The 16,913-nt window shown below is 37.1% G+C and overlaps 1 protein-coding gene and 1 long non-coding RNA gene across 2 annotated transcripts; both read left to right on the forward strand.

Annotated features, from left to right (window-relative positions):
• The first annotated feature begins 8,569 nt into the window (after nucleotides 1-8,569).
• Nucleotides 8,570-10,250, forward strand: LOC126811673 (uncharacterized). Its single transcript, XR_007675701.2, has 3 exons — nucleotides 8,570-8,709; nucleotides 9,444-9,522; nucleotides 10,036-10,250. It is a non-coding gene; the product is annotated as an uncharacterized LOC126811673 (long non-coding RNA).
• Nucleotides 10,251-12,161: 1,911 nt separating this feature from the next.
• On the forward strand, nucleotides 12,162-16,913 carry LOC126811665 (uncharacterized). Its single transcript, XM_050537479.1, has 5 exons — nucleotides 12,162-12,378; nucleotides 14,239-14,643; nucleotides 15,111-15,452; nucleotides 16,193-16,276; nucleotides 16,571-16,913. The coding sequence occupies exons 1-5, from the start codon at nucleotides 12,333-12,335 to the stop codon at nucleotides 16,648-16,650; spliced, it is 957 nt and encodes a 318-aa protein (XP_050393436.1). The 5' UTR covers nucleotides 12,162-12,332; the 3' UTR covers nucleotides 16,651-16,913.

Below are 16,913 nucleotides of genomic sequence, written 5' to 3' on the forward strand. Positions count from 1 at the left end.
CATGACTTGTGGAATGTGTCCAGCCGCGTTCTTTGAGTCCCTTGTTCCAAATGGCGCTGAAATGCATTATGGTACACGATTCGTGTACGAATGGTAAATTTTTTATTTTGTCTTGAATATTGGATATCAGAAGCCCATCTTTTCCCTGTAAGATCACAAGACCAATGTTGATTTGAATTGACTAATAATTCGTGTTTTCAATGTCGAAGATTTTTGATGATATTGAGTTAGAGACTTAGCTACTTTAAATTATGTTTATTATAAGGATAACGGATGAATTCGATTTTGGCACGTATCGGACGGTAACGTCTTGGATAATTGCCCCATTGTTGGACGCAAAATCACGGTTTTAGCTTCCTCTAGGTCAGTGGTACTCGACCTTTTTTGTCTAAGGCACACATTGGAACACGTGAAAAATAGCGGCACACCTGTCTAAATGTATATAAAAAAATTATTGAATTTTGCAAGATAAAAACCTGTCAAGTCATACGGCATACAACCGTAGACAGAGCCTAGCCATAGACACACAGAAAACACAGCTATGGACTTATCTGTAGACACCGGTGAATACTCATTTGGGATCACGTGGTTTTTCGCATTTTCTTAGTGTGCCGTTCAAAATTTCGCGGCACACTTAGAAAAATCTCGCGGCACACTATGGTTGAGAAAAACTGCTCTATAGAGGTCACAATGTTTATTTGATTTTAAAAACCATTCACACGTCGTCTTTACACCACGGGTGGACTTGAAGTTTGTGAAAATGACCGTTCACTTTTAAACAAAGAGTGTCAAAGCATATAATAAATACAAACATGTTGTGGACACTCTAGATCTCCGGTTTTGGTGCGCATTGCCCCTGCCGTTTATATGAAGCTTGAATTATGTGTTTAGACTCAAAAGATCTTGGATGAGTTAAATGCTGGTGTGAATCGGGTCCCCTTTTCTGAAAGTCTTATGAACGCGATAAAGCTATATTATTTAACATATTTTCTTTTCAAATTTGGTTTGAAGCATTGGAGCCATGAGAGGACAAACTTTTTCAATAATTGCATTCCACGACCTTTCCGTCCAGAGTTATGACTCCTTAGCCGACAGCCTTGTGCTTCCCATAGATGCCATCGTTTTTCACAGATCTGTAATAGATTTGGCGTGTATCATTGGGTTAGTGAGAGGACCAACTCTACCGATATTCAGCGTTCCGGAGTTACCCGCCTTTGTCGAAAACCCTCTGAACTTGATATAAGGTAACGTTGTTACGCATTTAGTTCAAATTTGGTGTTTAGAATTTCACTTATGAAAGTACGAACTCGATCGATATTCAGCGATAAGTGACACAATCCGTTCCAAAAGCCCTGTAAACGCGAAAGAGACTACAGTTTTGAATATTATTTATTTCTAATTCGGTGTGAAGCATTGCAACAATGAGCCTATGAGCCCTATTATTTGTCTGTTATCCGTCCATTTATTTCATGTATTTCCAAATGTGGGCGTAGCTTGCATAGCAACAGCTTGTTAATATGGTGATAATTTTTATAAAATTTAAGAACTCATAGGGCAAGTTGTGAAGCGTTTACATTCAACTTTACCAACTATCATCTGTATATCATATCCAGCCAGAACAGACTAGTTTATGCAATAAACCTCACGACCAACTGAAGTTTGAATACCCATAAATAAATTCACACTTCAATCCCTACGTCGATGTATTGAGTTTAATATGTTAAGAGTTATCGCTGACTCGGCGATATCCCTGTATCAATGGACAATGATTACTGACAATCCTAGATAACATTAAATAATTTATTGAATGTGGATGTTATATACCTACGCCACGTGATAACCTTATGGTATAATTTTTGATGTTTTATCTCCTTTGAGTGATTACGACAAGTTTTTAACCAATGTTTGTTTGTTTTAGAGTTTTGTTTTATAGTTTTGTCATATTCTTCCATTTAGTGAAAATTAGATTGTGCCAGTGTGCATGCATCGCCTATATAATATTAGTGAAATTTAGTTGTGTCAGTGTGTATATGTATCGTTTATATGATATTATAGAAATTTAGTTTGTGTCAGTGTGTGTCCATCATCTATATATCATTAATGATACATAGTTTGTGTTAATGTGTATCAATCCTTTGCATCATATTAATGATATGTTTGTGTCAGTGGGTATCAATCGTGTGAAGCATATTAATGATCTGTTTGTGTCAATGTGTATCAATCGTGTGTATGTGATATTTAGTTTGCATCGATGTATATGCGTCGTTTGTATCCTATTAAAGGGGCACAATGTAAGATTTAGATAAAGAGCTGGTCGTTCGCGCTATAATAATTCAAAAATAGATAAAGCAAAATGAATATATTGAAAATTTCATTCAAATTACTTTATTTTGAGCGAAGTTATCAATAGTTGTCGATTTGACAAATATATGTGCATCGGCAATACTATATACCGGAAAACACCTGAAAACAACCATTTTATACTGAATACCGGAAAACACGGGAAAAACACTAAATACCGGAAAACACCCTAAATAGGTAACCCGGAGCCTGGTCCTCTGTGTGCGGGTTTGGACCAAGTGAGCGCCGATGAAGGAAGGTCAAGGTCATTACGATGTTCGTTTTACAAATAGCCCCCCACCCCCACCCCCCAAAAAATTTCCGATTTTTTTTTCTCCAAAATTTTTTTGACGAAAAAAATTTTCTGTCACAAAAAAAAAATTCGAATGTTTCCGAAAAATTGGTTTTACAAAAAAACATTCCGTAGAAAATAATTTTACAGAGAAAAATACTGGAAAAGAAAAATTGAATTTTTTTTGGAGAGAAATTTGGGAGAAGAAATTTTTTAAAAAAATCTGAAAAGAAATTTTTCTTTGACCGTAGGCGATCGCTCGCTTGTATGTTAATGAACTTATTTCATCAGCGCTCACCTGGTCCAAAACCACACACGAGGACCAAACTCCGGGTAACTAAATAGCTACCGGAAAACTTAGAAGAGTAAACTGTGCCCGAGATTTTTTTAGAGAGCGCGCCGCGCCGCTCCGGGAGGGATCATCGTCAGGGTGGGACGGGGGTGGAATTGTCCAGTCACGTGACGAACATAGATCTCAACCCATATTATTTCCACAGTCCTTGTCATTAATCACAAATTACGAGATGATATACGAAAATGCAGGTTTACTTTGAAATAGTGCAAATGATACTTTTCCATCTACAATCTTCAGATCAAAGGATGCAAGTTCTTACACAGTGCAGCATAATTTGTGCAACAGAAGACATCTCGAGTATCGATTGTCTTAAAAAAACATTTTCTCGGGGACATTTTTTTCCGAATACGCATTCGGTGTAAATCTTCAGCCACCAGGAAGTGGTTAACATAGTAATGTTTTATTACGATAGTAGTACATCAAACAAATTGGTTGCCTGAGGTTCTCTGGGGGAAAGTAGCCTCATCGGCTAGAATCCTCTATTTCACAAACAAAAACAACAATTGCTTCCTTGAAAATTTATCGATCAACCCTTTTAACAGACGTCCAGCTTACCACTTCCCGTCAATGCAGTAAGATAGAATATGTAGTTTTCTCATGGACAATTGGGCGAAAGTTGGGGTTTTCTCAAGGAAAACTGGTCAACAAGTTGAGGCAAAAAGCTCGAAAAGTAATCCAGAAAAAAATCCTGTGTGCGGCCCTCGGAATATGATGGAATATGTTGAATATTATTATGGTTCAAGTGATTATATTTGACCCTGGAATGAAAGTAAGCTCAGAAACAAGTAGATTTTTAACACTTCCAACGAGATGGATAGCTCTTGGAAAGGACAGACACTTTTCAGATTACAGCCAGTCCGAGAATTGCGTGGCATCCATTTCGTTTGGTGATTAGGACACATAGCGGTTAAACCTGGAACTTCAACTCGAACTATTCAGAGATTTATTAACTCGCTTTTGATGATACTTGCTGTTTTATGATGCGATTTTTTGTTACCTAGGGAGGAGTTGGCCTAGCCGTGCCTTCCACTAATTCGTACCACCCTGATGCCAGCGTTACTGGTAAGAATCAGGAGACCGGCGCAACCGGCATATAATGGGGCCCTCCGAGGGCAGTGTTTAATCTTCTGAAATACTAAAACACTGAAATCTACTGAAATTTACTGAAAACTAAAATTAAAATACAAAATAAAATATGGTCAATGATGGAGGTAGACTGATTGCGTCTTTTAAAACATTCAAAACATAATAGGCATCAACAAAATTTTGGAGAAAAAAAATCGGATTTTTTTTTTTTTTTTGAGGGGGTGGGGGCTATTTGTAAAACGAACATCGTAATGACCTTGACCTTCTTTCATCGGCGCTCACTTGGTCCAAAACCGCACACAGAGGACCAGGCTCCGAGTTACCTATTTAGGGTGTTTTCCGGTATTTAGGTTGTTTTCCGGTATTTAGTGTTTTTCCGGTGTTTTCCGGTATTCAGTATAAAATGGTGTTTTCCGGTGTTTTCCGGTATATAGTATGGCCCTATGTGCATTGATCCTAACCACCGTATTGGTCATTGGTTAGTCTCGCTTCTCTATTTTAAAATTAAATCATTAAATGACCGAACCCTTTTAATCTACTTAAAATCGGAGCCATCCGATGGCATCGATAGTTTTTTTATGGTCTTGTCATGTTAATACATGACTAATTATAGTTTATGTAACATTTCAGGCACATAGAAAGACCTAAAATCGGTGTGTATCAATCGGTTATACTATACTCTTCAAAAACAAGTAGGTGATATTTAAATGCAAATACCTATGCAGGTTGCCATATCATAAATAGTCATGGAAACTTGACATGCTTTGAGAGTATGTGCACAGATGAAGAACTTATCGCCCCAACAGAACCACTGAGCTGCACATGCGACACGCAATAGCGCTATCCACGTGGGAGGGGTTCATTGTCAAATTTGACACTTCAAGGAAGGGTTGATGAAAACTGCCGCGCGCTGCTTTATCTATCCATGATTGCTTTCCTATCGATTCTTTACTGTTTAGCGTATCTTTTCTTCAGTGTGTTACGTTTAATTTGATCGGGAGACGTGTTCGTCGACGCCAACCCTGCAAGAATTGGCCGTGGCACTGTAAGAGGGGTGGGTTAGATTGCCCCAAATCGTGATTGAACGGTTGATTAGGAGCATGCCACGACGAATTGTTGAATGTCTGAGGATTGGTGGAGCAATTACTCATTATTAAGAGGTGTACCTCTTTGCGAGTGAAATGGATCCGTCAGATAAGCCGCCCATATGAACTGTTATGTTCATGTGTAGAAAATTGGCCTGTTATTAACATACACTGGTTACTCCTAATAAAAACAGCAGTGCATTTCTGCAGTTTTGTATTGTTTCAGAATATCCCCTACTTCTTTGAAGAGTATATATTAGTGATATTTAGTTTGCGTCAATGTGAATGCATCGTGTGTATTATATTAGTGATATTCAGTTTGTGCTGTGTGTAGGACTCGTTTATATTACATTGGTGTTTGATTTTTTTTTATATAATAGTTTAAGCGAATGTAAGAGACTATCTAAACATATGCAACGTAAACGAGTATCTAGAAAAATCTAGATTATTGACGCTTAGATAAGTCTACTCTTCTGTTTTGTATGACTCAGGTTGTATTTCAGAAATACTACGTTTTGTTTATTAGCCTACTGCTTTGATATGTACAGAAATTTATTTTACTGTAGTTCCATACCATCGTTGGATGTTGGGGGGTGCAGACCTGAAATGTCGGAAAAAATTCCCTTTTACAGACGGCGGTGACCGAATCTCGGTGCTTCCCGTGTAGGGGCGTCCCCTAGGAAGTTTGGAAATCTTGACAATAAAGCCTAACAACCCATCAAGCGTTTAGTCCATGGAGCCGCCGCCTATCGTCGCGGGATATGAGGATCTCGCCCTCCCGAAAAGATGTAACCAACGCAGATGCGTTTGTCTGCTATTCTAGCCCGTGAGTCAAGAAGATTCAAAGTTGTCCAATGGCTTTGCAACCGAAATTCCTCTCTCGGCCGACCCGAATTCCATTCATCCAAACTGACAGTTGGAGCTGCATTCACAAAAGGCGTTTTTGTGAGTCGATTAGATTAGGTTTTGATTTGCTTGTACGATTTGGTATGATTTCGATTTGATTAGCTATGGTCCACAAATGTGAAATTTGATAATTACGATTTGGTAAGATGGCTGCCACCACGGACACCGATCAGAAAAAAAATTGTCTCTGCTAACATGACGAGGGGGGTGTGTGTTTCACGTGTAGTCCAAGTTACCTACAGATTACAATGACACTGCTGGCACCCAGAGGGCCTAAAAATTGCTTAGAGCCAGAGGTGATCTAACATTCTTGTGGACTATAAAGTTAACATTAAAGGAGCTAAATCGCTAACATTTGGGACCTAGAAATGCATATAATACTGTAATATGAATGTATATAAACTGATTTACATTCAATGGTTTCCGTTTTTACTCCAATTTCAAATCCGTTATGTTCGGCGAAATAAGCCAGCAGTCTCAAGCGAGTGCAAATTTCTAGCGTCTGGTTATTCCAGTTTACATACGCCGTTTGATTTGGTGCAATGTGTCTAGCCTCGTCCCTCGAGTCTCTTGATACAACTAGGGCTGAAGCGCATTATGGTACACGATTCGTGTACCAATGGTAAAATGTTTATTTTGTCTTAAATATTGGATATCAAAAGCCCATCTTTTCCCGTTAAGATCACAACATGAATGTTGATATAATTTGACTAATAAATCGTGTTTTCAATGTTGAAGATTTTGGATGATATTGAGTTAGAGACTTAGCTACTTTAAACACATCAAATGCGTTTTAAAAAAACATTTTTTATGGAGAAAAACAACAATAAGCATTAAAAATTACTTACGATGTCGAACATTCCGCCAATTTGAAAACGTCAAATCTAATCGCCTAAACACCTCCTGGGACGATTAGGTCGATTTGCCTAATCAGTTGAGTTAAATCGTCTCACAAATGTAACGATTAGCATAATCAACTTGGTTCACAAATGCGTATAATAGCTAATCGGTCTAATCTAATCGGTTCACAAAAACGCCTAAATAAAAATCGATGCCCGACAAATGTCGTACAAAGCAGTGTGTCTTCAGACAAAATGTTTTAATCCATAGTCAATTCAGTACAATTCGTGGTAGTCAATTAAAAGAACAGTAAAATAAGTGTTTTTTTAGATTTCAGGCAATTTATTTTGCCAACTATATAGATGATATGTTGCCAAGCAGAGTGGCCCCAGACGAAATGTTTAACCCTAGTCAATTCTGTACAAATTCGCGGTGATCAATTAACAGAAAAGTAAAATTAGTGTTGTATTAGACTTCAATTTGCAAACTAGATTGTATCATAATATTTTCCCCGTCTGACCGAAAAGTCAGATTGCCCATGCATGCCAATGTTTTGGAGCGTTTTAAAAAGTTGAACTTTTATTAAACTTGTCTACTTCTATTCGTCATGAAACATTAACAACAGTTTATGCAATATTTCAGAGTACTCCTATGGTAAAAACCACCACGGACGAAAATTGTGGAATATATTACCAAAGAGCGAGTTAAGAAATCTGAACAGTGATTTGTGGACGAAAAGATTTCTTACGTCCTATATCTCGTCGAACTCTAGCGAGTCACAGATATATTTAACATACTATATATGGATACAATAACAAGCATTGCTGCTTATGTAAAATCGCTTCAATAAACAATGATCATTGAGAACTTAGACGACTGGATATTTTTGATTTCCATATTTTACAGGGTGCAGAAGGTGAAGGTAAAAATATTTAAAGGAAATTTAATTTATCTTATGCCTTACATCATTTTAAACTCTGATATGCTCATACATCTAAAGCGTGACGAACAAAACACTGGCTTGCAAGTAAAGAAAACCTCTTCGAAATAAGAGTGGACCTCATAGCACACTGTTTGGCGTATGTTCGCCTTCATTGGCCCAGAGGGGGGAGAAATGTGGGCCCTCAAACCCCATTTCATTACATTTAAACTATACAACAGTCATTTGGTGTTTTCTTAATTAATTGCATTCTTCTTATGCAACATATTTTCTTTTCAGTATAAACATTTCTCTTAAGTCATTAATTACAAACAATAATTAACTAAGGATGATTGGTTCAACAAGCTTCTGGGGATTAAATTGTAATGCACGTTTAATCAAGAATTACAAAACACCAAACCTTATTCAACCATATATTTTTCCACATTATCGTTTTTTTTTTTTCATAAATATTGATCTTCGGTTATTAGTAATACTGTTCTATGTGTGTATATAAGATGAATTTCCAGAGTGGTTGTTTAAGATTCTTCGAAAGACGAGATAGGTTGCGTGCGTATCATAAACTATCCCTGCTATCATTAAATTTTTGGTGATATATATTGCAATTAGCCTATGGGTCATCTGTGAAGCCGAAAGTGACCAATTTTCTCATTTCACTAAAACAGAAGTTTTTCAAAATACTTGTGATGATCCTCTACAAATGTTTACAAATAAAGTTAGACGACGTTTTAACTGTGGCATGACAATGGAGTCCAGCTGTAGAAGATATTTATACTGTTCAGTAAACTCAGAGTGTAGATTATACCAGGCTGGTACAGATTGTATAAAGTTTGGTGATACTACTGGTTGTTCTTGTTATAGAAAGGTTAGTATGATTTATCAAATCAACTTTCTATCATTTTCACACCATTGTTAATTTCATACACACTTTATCCTCAGTTTTCAGACATACTTTATCCTGTCTCCGTCCAAATTATTGTACGATGTTAGGTGTGTTTATATCTTGGTATAGATATTTACCAATTCAGAGTTAAGATACCACTAATCAATGTTGTGTTGGGCATCACTTTTCTCGTTGGTATATATTTACCTCATATAGGTTTAGTTCACCTTAATTTTTCGGAGGGCCTGACAAGGACAGCTGTCTAGTCTTTCGGATGGGACGAGAAACTGAGGCCCCGTGTACACATTTACGTGCACGTAAAAGATCCCTTGACAGTTGGAATTCGATATAAGAGTCGGCCGTAGGGCCGATGTCCGGGAAAAATTTCCCTCATCGCACACTGTATGACTTATACCCGTCTTCATTAAACCAGTTTGGAGCAGAACAGTAGGACGTTAAACCCCATTTTATTTCATTTCCTTCATTTTCTGGTGTTGGGTGTAAAATTAATGGTAGCCTATGCGTGTGTATTGAGGACGACACCATTGTTAGCGAGCGCTAGTTGCCATTTTTTAGCCGAACCAGTTATTTCTCGAGAGGTTTAGCTGACTGATGTTCTCGAGAGGTTTAGCTGACTGTTTTCGCCGATCGTGCAGAATCGCTTTGTCTCTGAAGTCAGCTATGATTAATAAAGACGACGTATGTCATTTTTTCAGGATATTGGTCAAACCGCATCATCGACGGTAACATGTCCGTTGGGATTTTATGGTGAAACTTGCCAACATGTAATAACAGGTAATGTTGTAATGTATTTCAAAATATTGTTTAATGGACAAATTTTAATGCGGAAGTAGCCCAAGTGCCGTAAAGTTGAGAGGGTCGGGGGTCGAGTGGCCCTCAACGCGTGCGATATAGATTATTAGGTCTACCATTGAGTCAAGTGACGTTTCGACCAAATCTTATACTACACAAGGAGTGGGGTCGCTGACCAACTCCGTGGGGATCTTCCGGGTCCGTCTACTGCTAAAAGCCCTTATTCGCGAGCGCATTATTGAAATAAATTCTGCCATATGTTAGTCCCGAAATAACCTAGTTTGTGCCGAATTTAACTTGCACATTTCCGACTTCTAACTGATTTGGGAATTGAAAACATATTTTGAAATTATATACGTGATCCTTATTCCATAGAAGGGTATCAGGTTAGTAATGCGATTTAGAGTAGAACATGAACTGTAAAGGAGAACATTCTTATAATAAAAGAGATACTTCGTTGATAAAACCTATAATTAATAACATGATTTATTACAGCGTAAAACAACAAACACAAGAGAATTATACAAAGGACATAAACGGACTTGATCAGTTCATGACACAAATACAGTGGAACAGTTCCACCAACACGCATTCAATTGCTAATCAATCGAATCATTCTGGTATCTGGAATCTTAAAGGACAATATTGGTGCCAGTCATTATCACATATGTGATAGAACTGGTTAAACACGTTCCAAATAGTATTTTATCACAGAGATCATTGCTACGATAGATGAATAATCAATGTTTCAACAATAGGAAGTGACGAACATAAAAGGAAAACACGGGTGATAACAGATACATTGGCGAATTTCTGCTCACTAAATATCGTGCTGTACGTTACTCGAGTTCGAATCTTGGATTGGACCTAAAAAGATATTCAAGTTTGTCAAAACGGTCCTCACAACAGGGCTAACGCATGGTTGGAATGGTGTGAACTCGTATTTCCGATACTCATATTGGCGATCGATGTATAAGAAAGTCAGTTTCGTTTAGAACAGCTTCTGTCATATTTATTTCTTAAAGTATAACCAGTTAATTTATGATTTAAACGGGTGTCACTTTAGACATTGCCTAATATGTGTTGTCCTTATAGCTTGCATCTGTGAGGCCACCGCTACCAATATTATACAAGTTTTATACGCTTTAATCCAAACTCCGTAATAACTATATATCCCCTTTAAGTACATTGAAAATATGTATTATTGTTAAGTGCATTAAGCTTCATTACACCTTTGTATTGTCATGTAGTTTAATTGGGTCAATCATCTGATGCCTCACATTAATTATATAAAGTCTTTTAAAAACTATAGTTGGGTTACTCTATCGCACCTGTTGAAGAAGAAGCATATTGGCGGTATTACGAAAAGTCTATAATTCGAATATGTAACAAAAGGGTTTTTCCAATAGTTTTAGACATTGAATGACATGATTTGAATTATTTTTAATCATAACGATCCCAATTTAGTGCACAATACATGGACATACCCAAAATAATTGTCCTTGGTCCTACATGAAGTAGTTGATGCTAACCTGTACAGTGTCCAAGTTATACGACCCAGATATCGCATGCAACTGAATACTATTTAATATAAATGCTTTATAGTTGTCTTGGTTTTTTTTAAAGATGTCGTTAGACCATCGGTAAATACAAATCTTAGATTTGATTGCAACTTTCAACCGGTCATACGCATAGTGGGTAATTAGTAAAACGGGAGACAAATCCACTAGTTCATTGGGACTGGTTTTGGACAAGTCTGTTGATCTAAGCAAATCCTGGCTTGGCTTTCTGTTCATAAAGTTTGGCCAATTAATGTTCCATATGTTTTAATACAGCTTGCCAGCAGATCCGACGAAAACCTCTGACCCCACACCTAGATTTTTGGTTTTGTGCTATCCCCTATGACATTCGACAGTCAGTCTCGGAATATCAGAGAGATACTGAGAGGCGGCGTCGGCGCTAACCATGCCGTCCAAATCAAGGGGGAGGCGGCTGATTCGTCACAGAGCCGAGCTCTTGATTGTTTACGCGATGTTGGCGATGGTAGCTGATTTAAGTAGTCGTGTCTACGAGACACGTGTGTAAGTCTCACAATTTAAGACGGATAAGCGATGAAGACGGCGGATTGAGAAACAATTCGATCGATGGAGATACCAAAACAATCGATGGAGATACCAAAACAATCGATGGAGAGAAATACGAAGTCAATCGAGATACTTTAGAAAAGTGGGATTTCCCCTTGCCCAACCACCGTATGGACTGAACCTAAGGAAAGTAAATATATATTTAGATTAAATCTAACACACTTTATACGTCGGCTTGTACATGTGACTCTGCTGTTCGTCCAATTTCAGGGATTTGACGTTGTTATTTGCTAGGCCCTACTTCTTCGACCCCGACGAGTGGACATCAGACTTGATCGAATCTCTCACCACCCTTCCATCGAGGTTCCCGCATCCAATGTATACATTGATATAATAAATATATCATGACCTTTAATCTTTAATTATATGAATGTATGATCTTTGGTGTAATGAGACCAGCTGACAGTATTTATCGTGAGAAGTTTCTGACAGAAAGAAATCAACGATTATCAATACTGGAATTTAACGAACCGAACATATTCGTTTTTCTTTATGTTTTTGATTGCTATTTCTATTATTGGATAAGTTTTACAACGTATAGTGTTTTAATTATGTACTATTGCAATGTTCAATGGATCATACGGAAACTAATGGTGAGTCAAAATTAACGACTTCAAGTGAAACTGTAAAATTTGAAAAATATTCAAAATGAGAAATATAATAAGTTTGGTAACTTTATTACTGATGTTTGCGGGTGAGTATAATGTTACTTAATATTTTTCGATACATCTTCTTATTAATGTACCTGTGTGTATTCGCTAAAGCGTCAACGCGGTAGTTGCCTAATTATATTTTTCCGTATTTAAAAGAGCTAAATCGCTTTTCTTTGGCACCTAGAAACAGACACAAATGAGTGGCGGCGCATAATAATGTAATATGAATGTATATAAACTGATTTACATTAAATCGTTGCTCTTTACTGTAATTTGTAATCAGTTATGTTCGACAAAATACGCGAAGAGTCAAAATTTGGTTTCTGGTTATTCCAGTATATACCAGTAGTATTCTCCTGTGGGATATGTTTAGCCACGTTCATCAAGTCGCTTCAATACAAATGACGTTCGAAAATATTCTCGCACGCGATTCGTGCGCCATGAATGGATATCAGAAGCCCATCTTTTCACGGAAAGATAACCACATCAATATTGATTTAAATTGATCAATAAGTCGTGTTTTGAATGCCGAAGACTGTGGATGATATTGAGTTGACTTGCCTTCTTTAAAGTTACAATCTGAAATGTTCGTAGATAGAAATGGAATATTGTTCAGGGGCGTCGGCTAACAATCTTAGAACAAGACGGTGACATATCACCCATAAACAGTTATTGATACTTTATATGGCTTTAAAGTAGCTAAGTCTCTAACTCATTATCATCAAAAATCTTCGACATTGAAAACACAATTATTTGTCAATTCAAATCAACATTGGTCTTGCGATCTTACAGGGAAAAGATGGGCTTCTGATATCCAATATTCAAGACAAAATAAACATTTTGTCTTTGGTACACGAATCGTGTACCATAATGCGTTTCAGTGCCATTTGGAACAAGGGACTCAAAGAACGAGGCTAGACATATTCCATAAGTCATGTCAAATAGTTACGCTATATTCTTATCTGGAGAGCATGCGCAATAAATACCATCAGTTTAGACTGGAATAACCAGACGCTAAAGATTGTCTTCAATTGCGACTTCTGGCGTATTTCACCGAACATAACTGATTAGAAATTACAGTAAAAACAGTAACGATTAAATGTAAATCAGTTTATATACATTCATATGACATTATTATATGCGTTGCGAACCATTTGTGTCAATTTCAAGATCCCAAATATTAGCGATTTAGCTCCTTTAAACTCCATAAAGGATCGACCAGCTTGCATTTGTTTGTACTATCTGAAAGTCTACATTTGTTTTAGTCCGGAATATTGTGCCTTTAAACGTAGTCTTATATATTGATTAAAATCTAATATGGAAACGAAATGACTTCTCGAAAACAAATTACCTGTTTTGAAATTCAGCTCGGGCGATGTATACCGTATTGCTTATGGGGCTCTTGTTTTAACTCACACTTTATGGCTTTTAAAAAAGCTAAACCCCTTTGATTTAGGTAAAAAAAATACTGGTTTTAAATTATTAGTCTCACTTTTGACTTACTATTTTGACAGTTTAACAATCAATCATGTATTCTCAAAATTGGTTTTATCTAGAAAGAGAGCGAATGTCATTCCACGAAACTAATGCAATATACAATGAAATCGGTGTTTTATTATTGACCTAGATCAAAGAGCAAGCGGCATTTTAAGGTTACACACAGGAACAGGTATCACCGGAGCAAGTTCCCGCCCCTGGCTCGATATATTATGCAGAACTATTTCCGTTTTACGGATATCCATTATTTCATATTTATTTTTTTCTTCTAATGTTGGTCTATAAATGCACAGATTGGATAACAAAATGGCGAGCATGACCACAATTGAACAGACCCTCTCTGTATGTCTCTGAGTCTCACCAATTCGTGTAGTTTCATTTAGACTTCATTCCATTTATTACAGCGAAGCCAACAGACAGTCAAACAATTTATGGTTGTTACGGCCCACCTGATAAGCCGTGTACACAACACACACTTTCTTGTGGTGATGATGAAGTTATTGGTTTTGATGATAATTATGGCCCGGTAACAATTTTTAACAAGCCAAGCACCATCGATTGCCCTTTTCTACCTGATAAGAAGTGTGTTGACATATGTTGCAGACAGAACGCGGTAAATGTGACCAAGCGTGAACACCACCGAGGCCAGGTATTTAATTATCAGTCCAATGAACCGGTCAACAATTCCTCGTATCTGGTTTCTTTGTTCAACAATTGTACAAATCAACCATATTGTACGATTTCTCCGCCGTTTAACGAACTAGGGGGTGAATATGATTTTGTCAGGTATGACTACATCTGTATTCAAGGTAAGTTCCAAACATTTTTACTTTGAAAGTGGAGATTCACCAAGGTCTGTATCCACAAACCAAAGAACCAGATTGGTCTTCTGATTTGTTGTTCTTATTGCGTGGATACTATTTGCATCATCCCAAATGGCTACTTACGTGCGTTTGACAATTTTTACAGGAATTTAGAGACGTACTGTAAACTCAACCAACATTTACATAACGTTACTTGTAGTTTGTCTTGCAAAACACCCGACTAGTCACTATTCCTTGTCAGACCCTACTTCTTACACCACTAACATGGAAATGGCCTACTGGAAAAACTCGAGAATTTCGATCGACCAACTCCGGAATCGAACCCGGGTATTCTTGATAATGCGCGAGCGTCTTGATAACCATGATTCTCATTTTCCGTTTATGCTACCCGTTAGCAGATATTTTAAGTTAGGGTTTTCAAATCGATGACAAAATTTTATATTTCGTTTTAGGGTCTAGAATTTATAATGTGGTGGATAAATATACTTTTAGAAAGAGGAACTTTCTTTATCTGTATTTTTCTGGGAAATCAAATTATTTAAGAAATCTAACCTGTTCTTGTGTGATCAAAGGTCGGGGAAATATAAGAATCGCCAGCACCTACATCAACCTGGGTCTAGAATCTTGTAAACGGATAAAGATCTTGTCACAGAATCAATCTTTTTTACATTGTACTGATGATGGTATTACTAAGTTTGCAGAAGTTCTGTTTCTGTCCAATGAGAGTATATCGGTACAACTAGACAATGTTTCGCCTGAACGGGACGATGTTTTATGGATAGAATTGTTTACACGTAAGATTTACCTTCTTCCTTTTTGAAGCCCTTGATCGCTTTGTTTGATTTCGGTGAGCACGTACGTATCCATTTTCTTGGTTCGAATTTATTTCATGAGATTGATACCTAAAGTTCACGCCAGTCCATACTAGAGACTTTAAATTTTTAAAAAGACATTCTATTACTGACCTAATAGGGTCTAATTTTGGATTATCGTTAAATTGATTTTTATTTATAGGGCCTATAGATATCGATAGCAATTTATACAATATTGATATTGAAATACTGTTGTTTCGTAACAGTAATTAAGTGCATATATAGACACTGCAAGACATCAAAGAGAGAGAGAAATGGGGTTTAATGTCCACTCGACACAAACTAGGTCATTTCGGGACTAACATATGGTTAGACAGGCGACCCTACTCCTTGTCACGTACAACCGGGGAATCGAAACCCCGCCAGTTGACTCAATGACAGACCGTATGATAAAGCGCGCGCGTGCTAACTATTCGGCCCCCCCCCCCGCAAGACATAAACAACAAATAACAAATCAAATGAATGGTTAAAGAGGCGAGCCGTAGCGTCCACAGCCCTGTACAGCCCCGGGCCTCTTAGGTGAATACGATTTCGAAACAGAAATGAAAGGAAAAGTATAAATACGCCGACTACTGATAGAACTACTTACGGTTTTTTATCCTTCCAGATCGGTTTAGATACATTAAACAGAACAAATTGAATTTATCCTTACTTTATTTCAGTCGGTGATTTTATACATGTATCGTGCACCGGATGTCAGAACAATATGGCTGTGGAACATCCGAGTATACCTATACAATATCCAGGTAGGATTTTAAAAATGTGATAATTTACTTTATTAAATACCCGATTCCATCACCAAGTGATATCGCAGATATCCTATTTATAGCTTTATGTAATACCAATCCACATCGCAAATATCATTTTGAATATGCGCATGACACACGTATTAAACCTTGTTTTAGATAGCCAGAATGATAATTATATTTTTGAAAAGAGTTTGTCTATTTTGAAAAGCAAATCTATTATGGATTATAAAGTAGACTTTGTTGTGTTATTGTCATCCTGGTAATAGTTCCGTATTTTCTATATCATTTCAGCGACCTCATCTTCATATTTACCAATAAGCTATCCTATTGCCGGTTTGACCATAATAGTGTTGTTGATATGCCTAGTTTAGAATGGTCAATCCACAAGTGGCAGCGCGCGAGACACCATCCCACCTGTCGGATTAAAGACTTTCTTAGCTGGCTTGTTGGATTACAGTGACCTACATTTCGCTCCAGCTGGGGTATTAATTTGTTTAAGACGGGGCTTAGCAAACTACTTTCACACATTATATTTAAAAACCAATTATTTGCAAAGCGTATTAAACAAATTAATATGTATTAAACATCTTCGACGATTATCTCCTTAATATAAAAATGAAGATTGCGTGTTCAA

The sequence above is a fragment of the Patella vulgata genome, chromosome 2, assembly GCF_932274485.2.
Source record: "Patella vulgata chromosome 2, xgPatVulg1.2, whole genome shotgun sequence".
In the NCBI taxonomy this organism is placed as follows: domain Eukaryota; kingdom Metazoa; phylum Mollusca; class Gastropoda; family Patellidae; genus Patella; species Patella vulgata.

Bases quoted from the DNA above. Each gene is read 5' to 3' on its own strand.
- LOC126811665 (XM_050537479.1), top strand. From the start codon at position 12,333: ATGAGAAATATAATAAGTTTGGTAACTTTATTACTGATGTTTGCGG. The intron at 14,644-15,110 runs GTAAGTTCCAAA...ATTTCGTTTTAG, and splicing joins TGACTACATCTGTATTCAAG to GGTCTAGAATTTATAATGTG. The intron at 16,277-16,570 runs GTAGGATTTTAA...ATATCATTTCAG, and splicing joins TATACCTATACAATATCCAG to CGACCTCATCTTCATATTTA.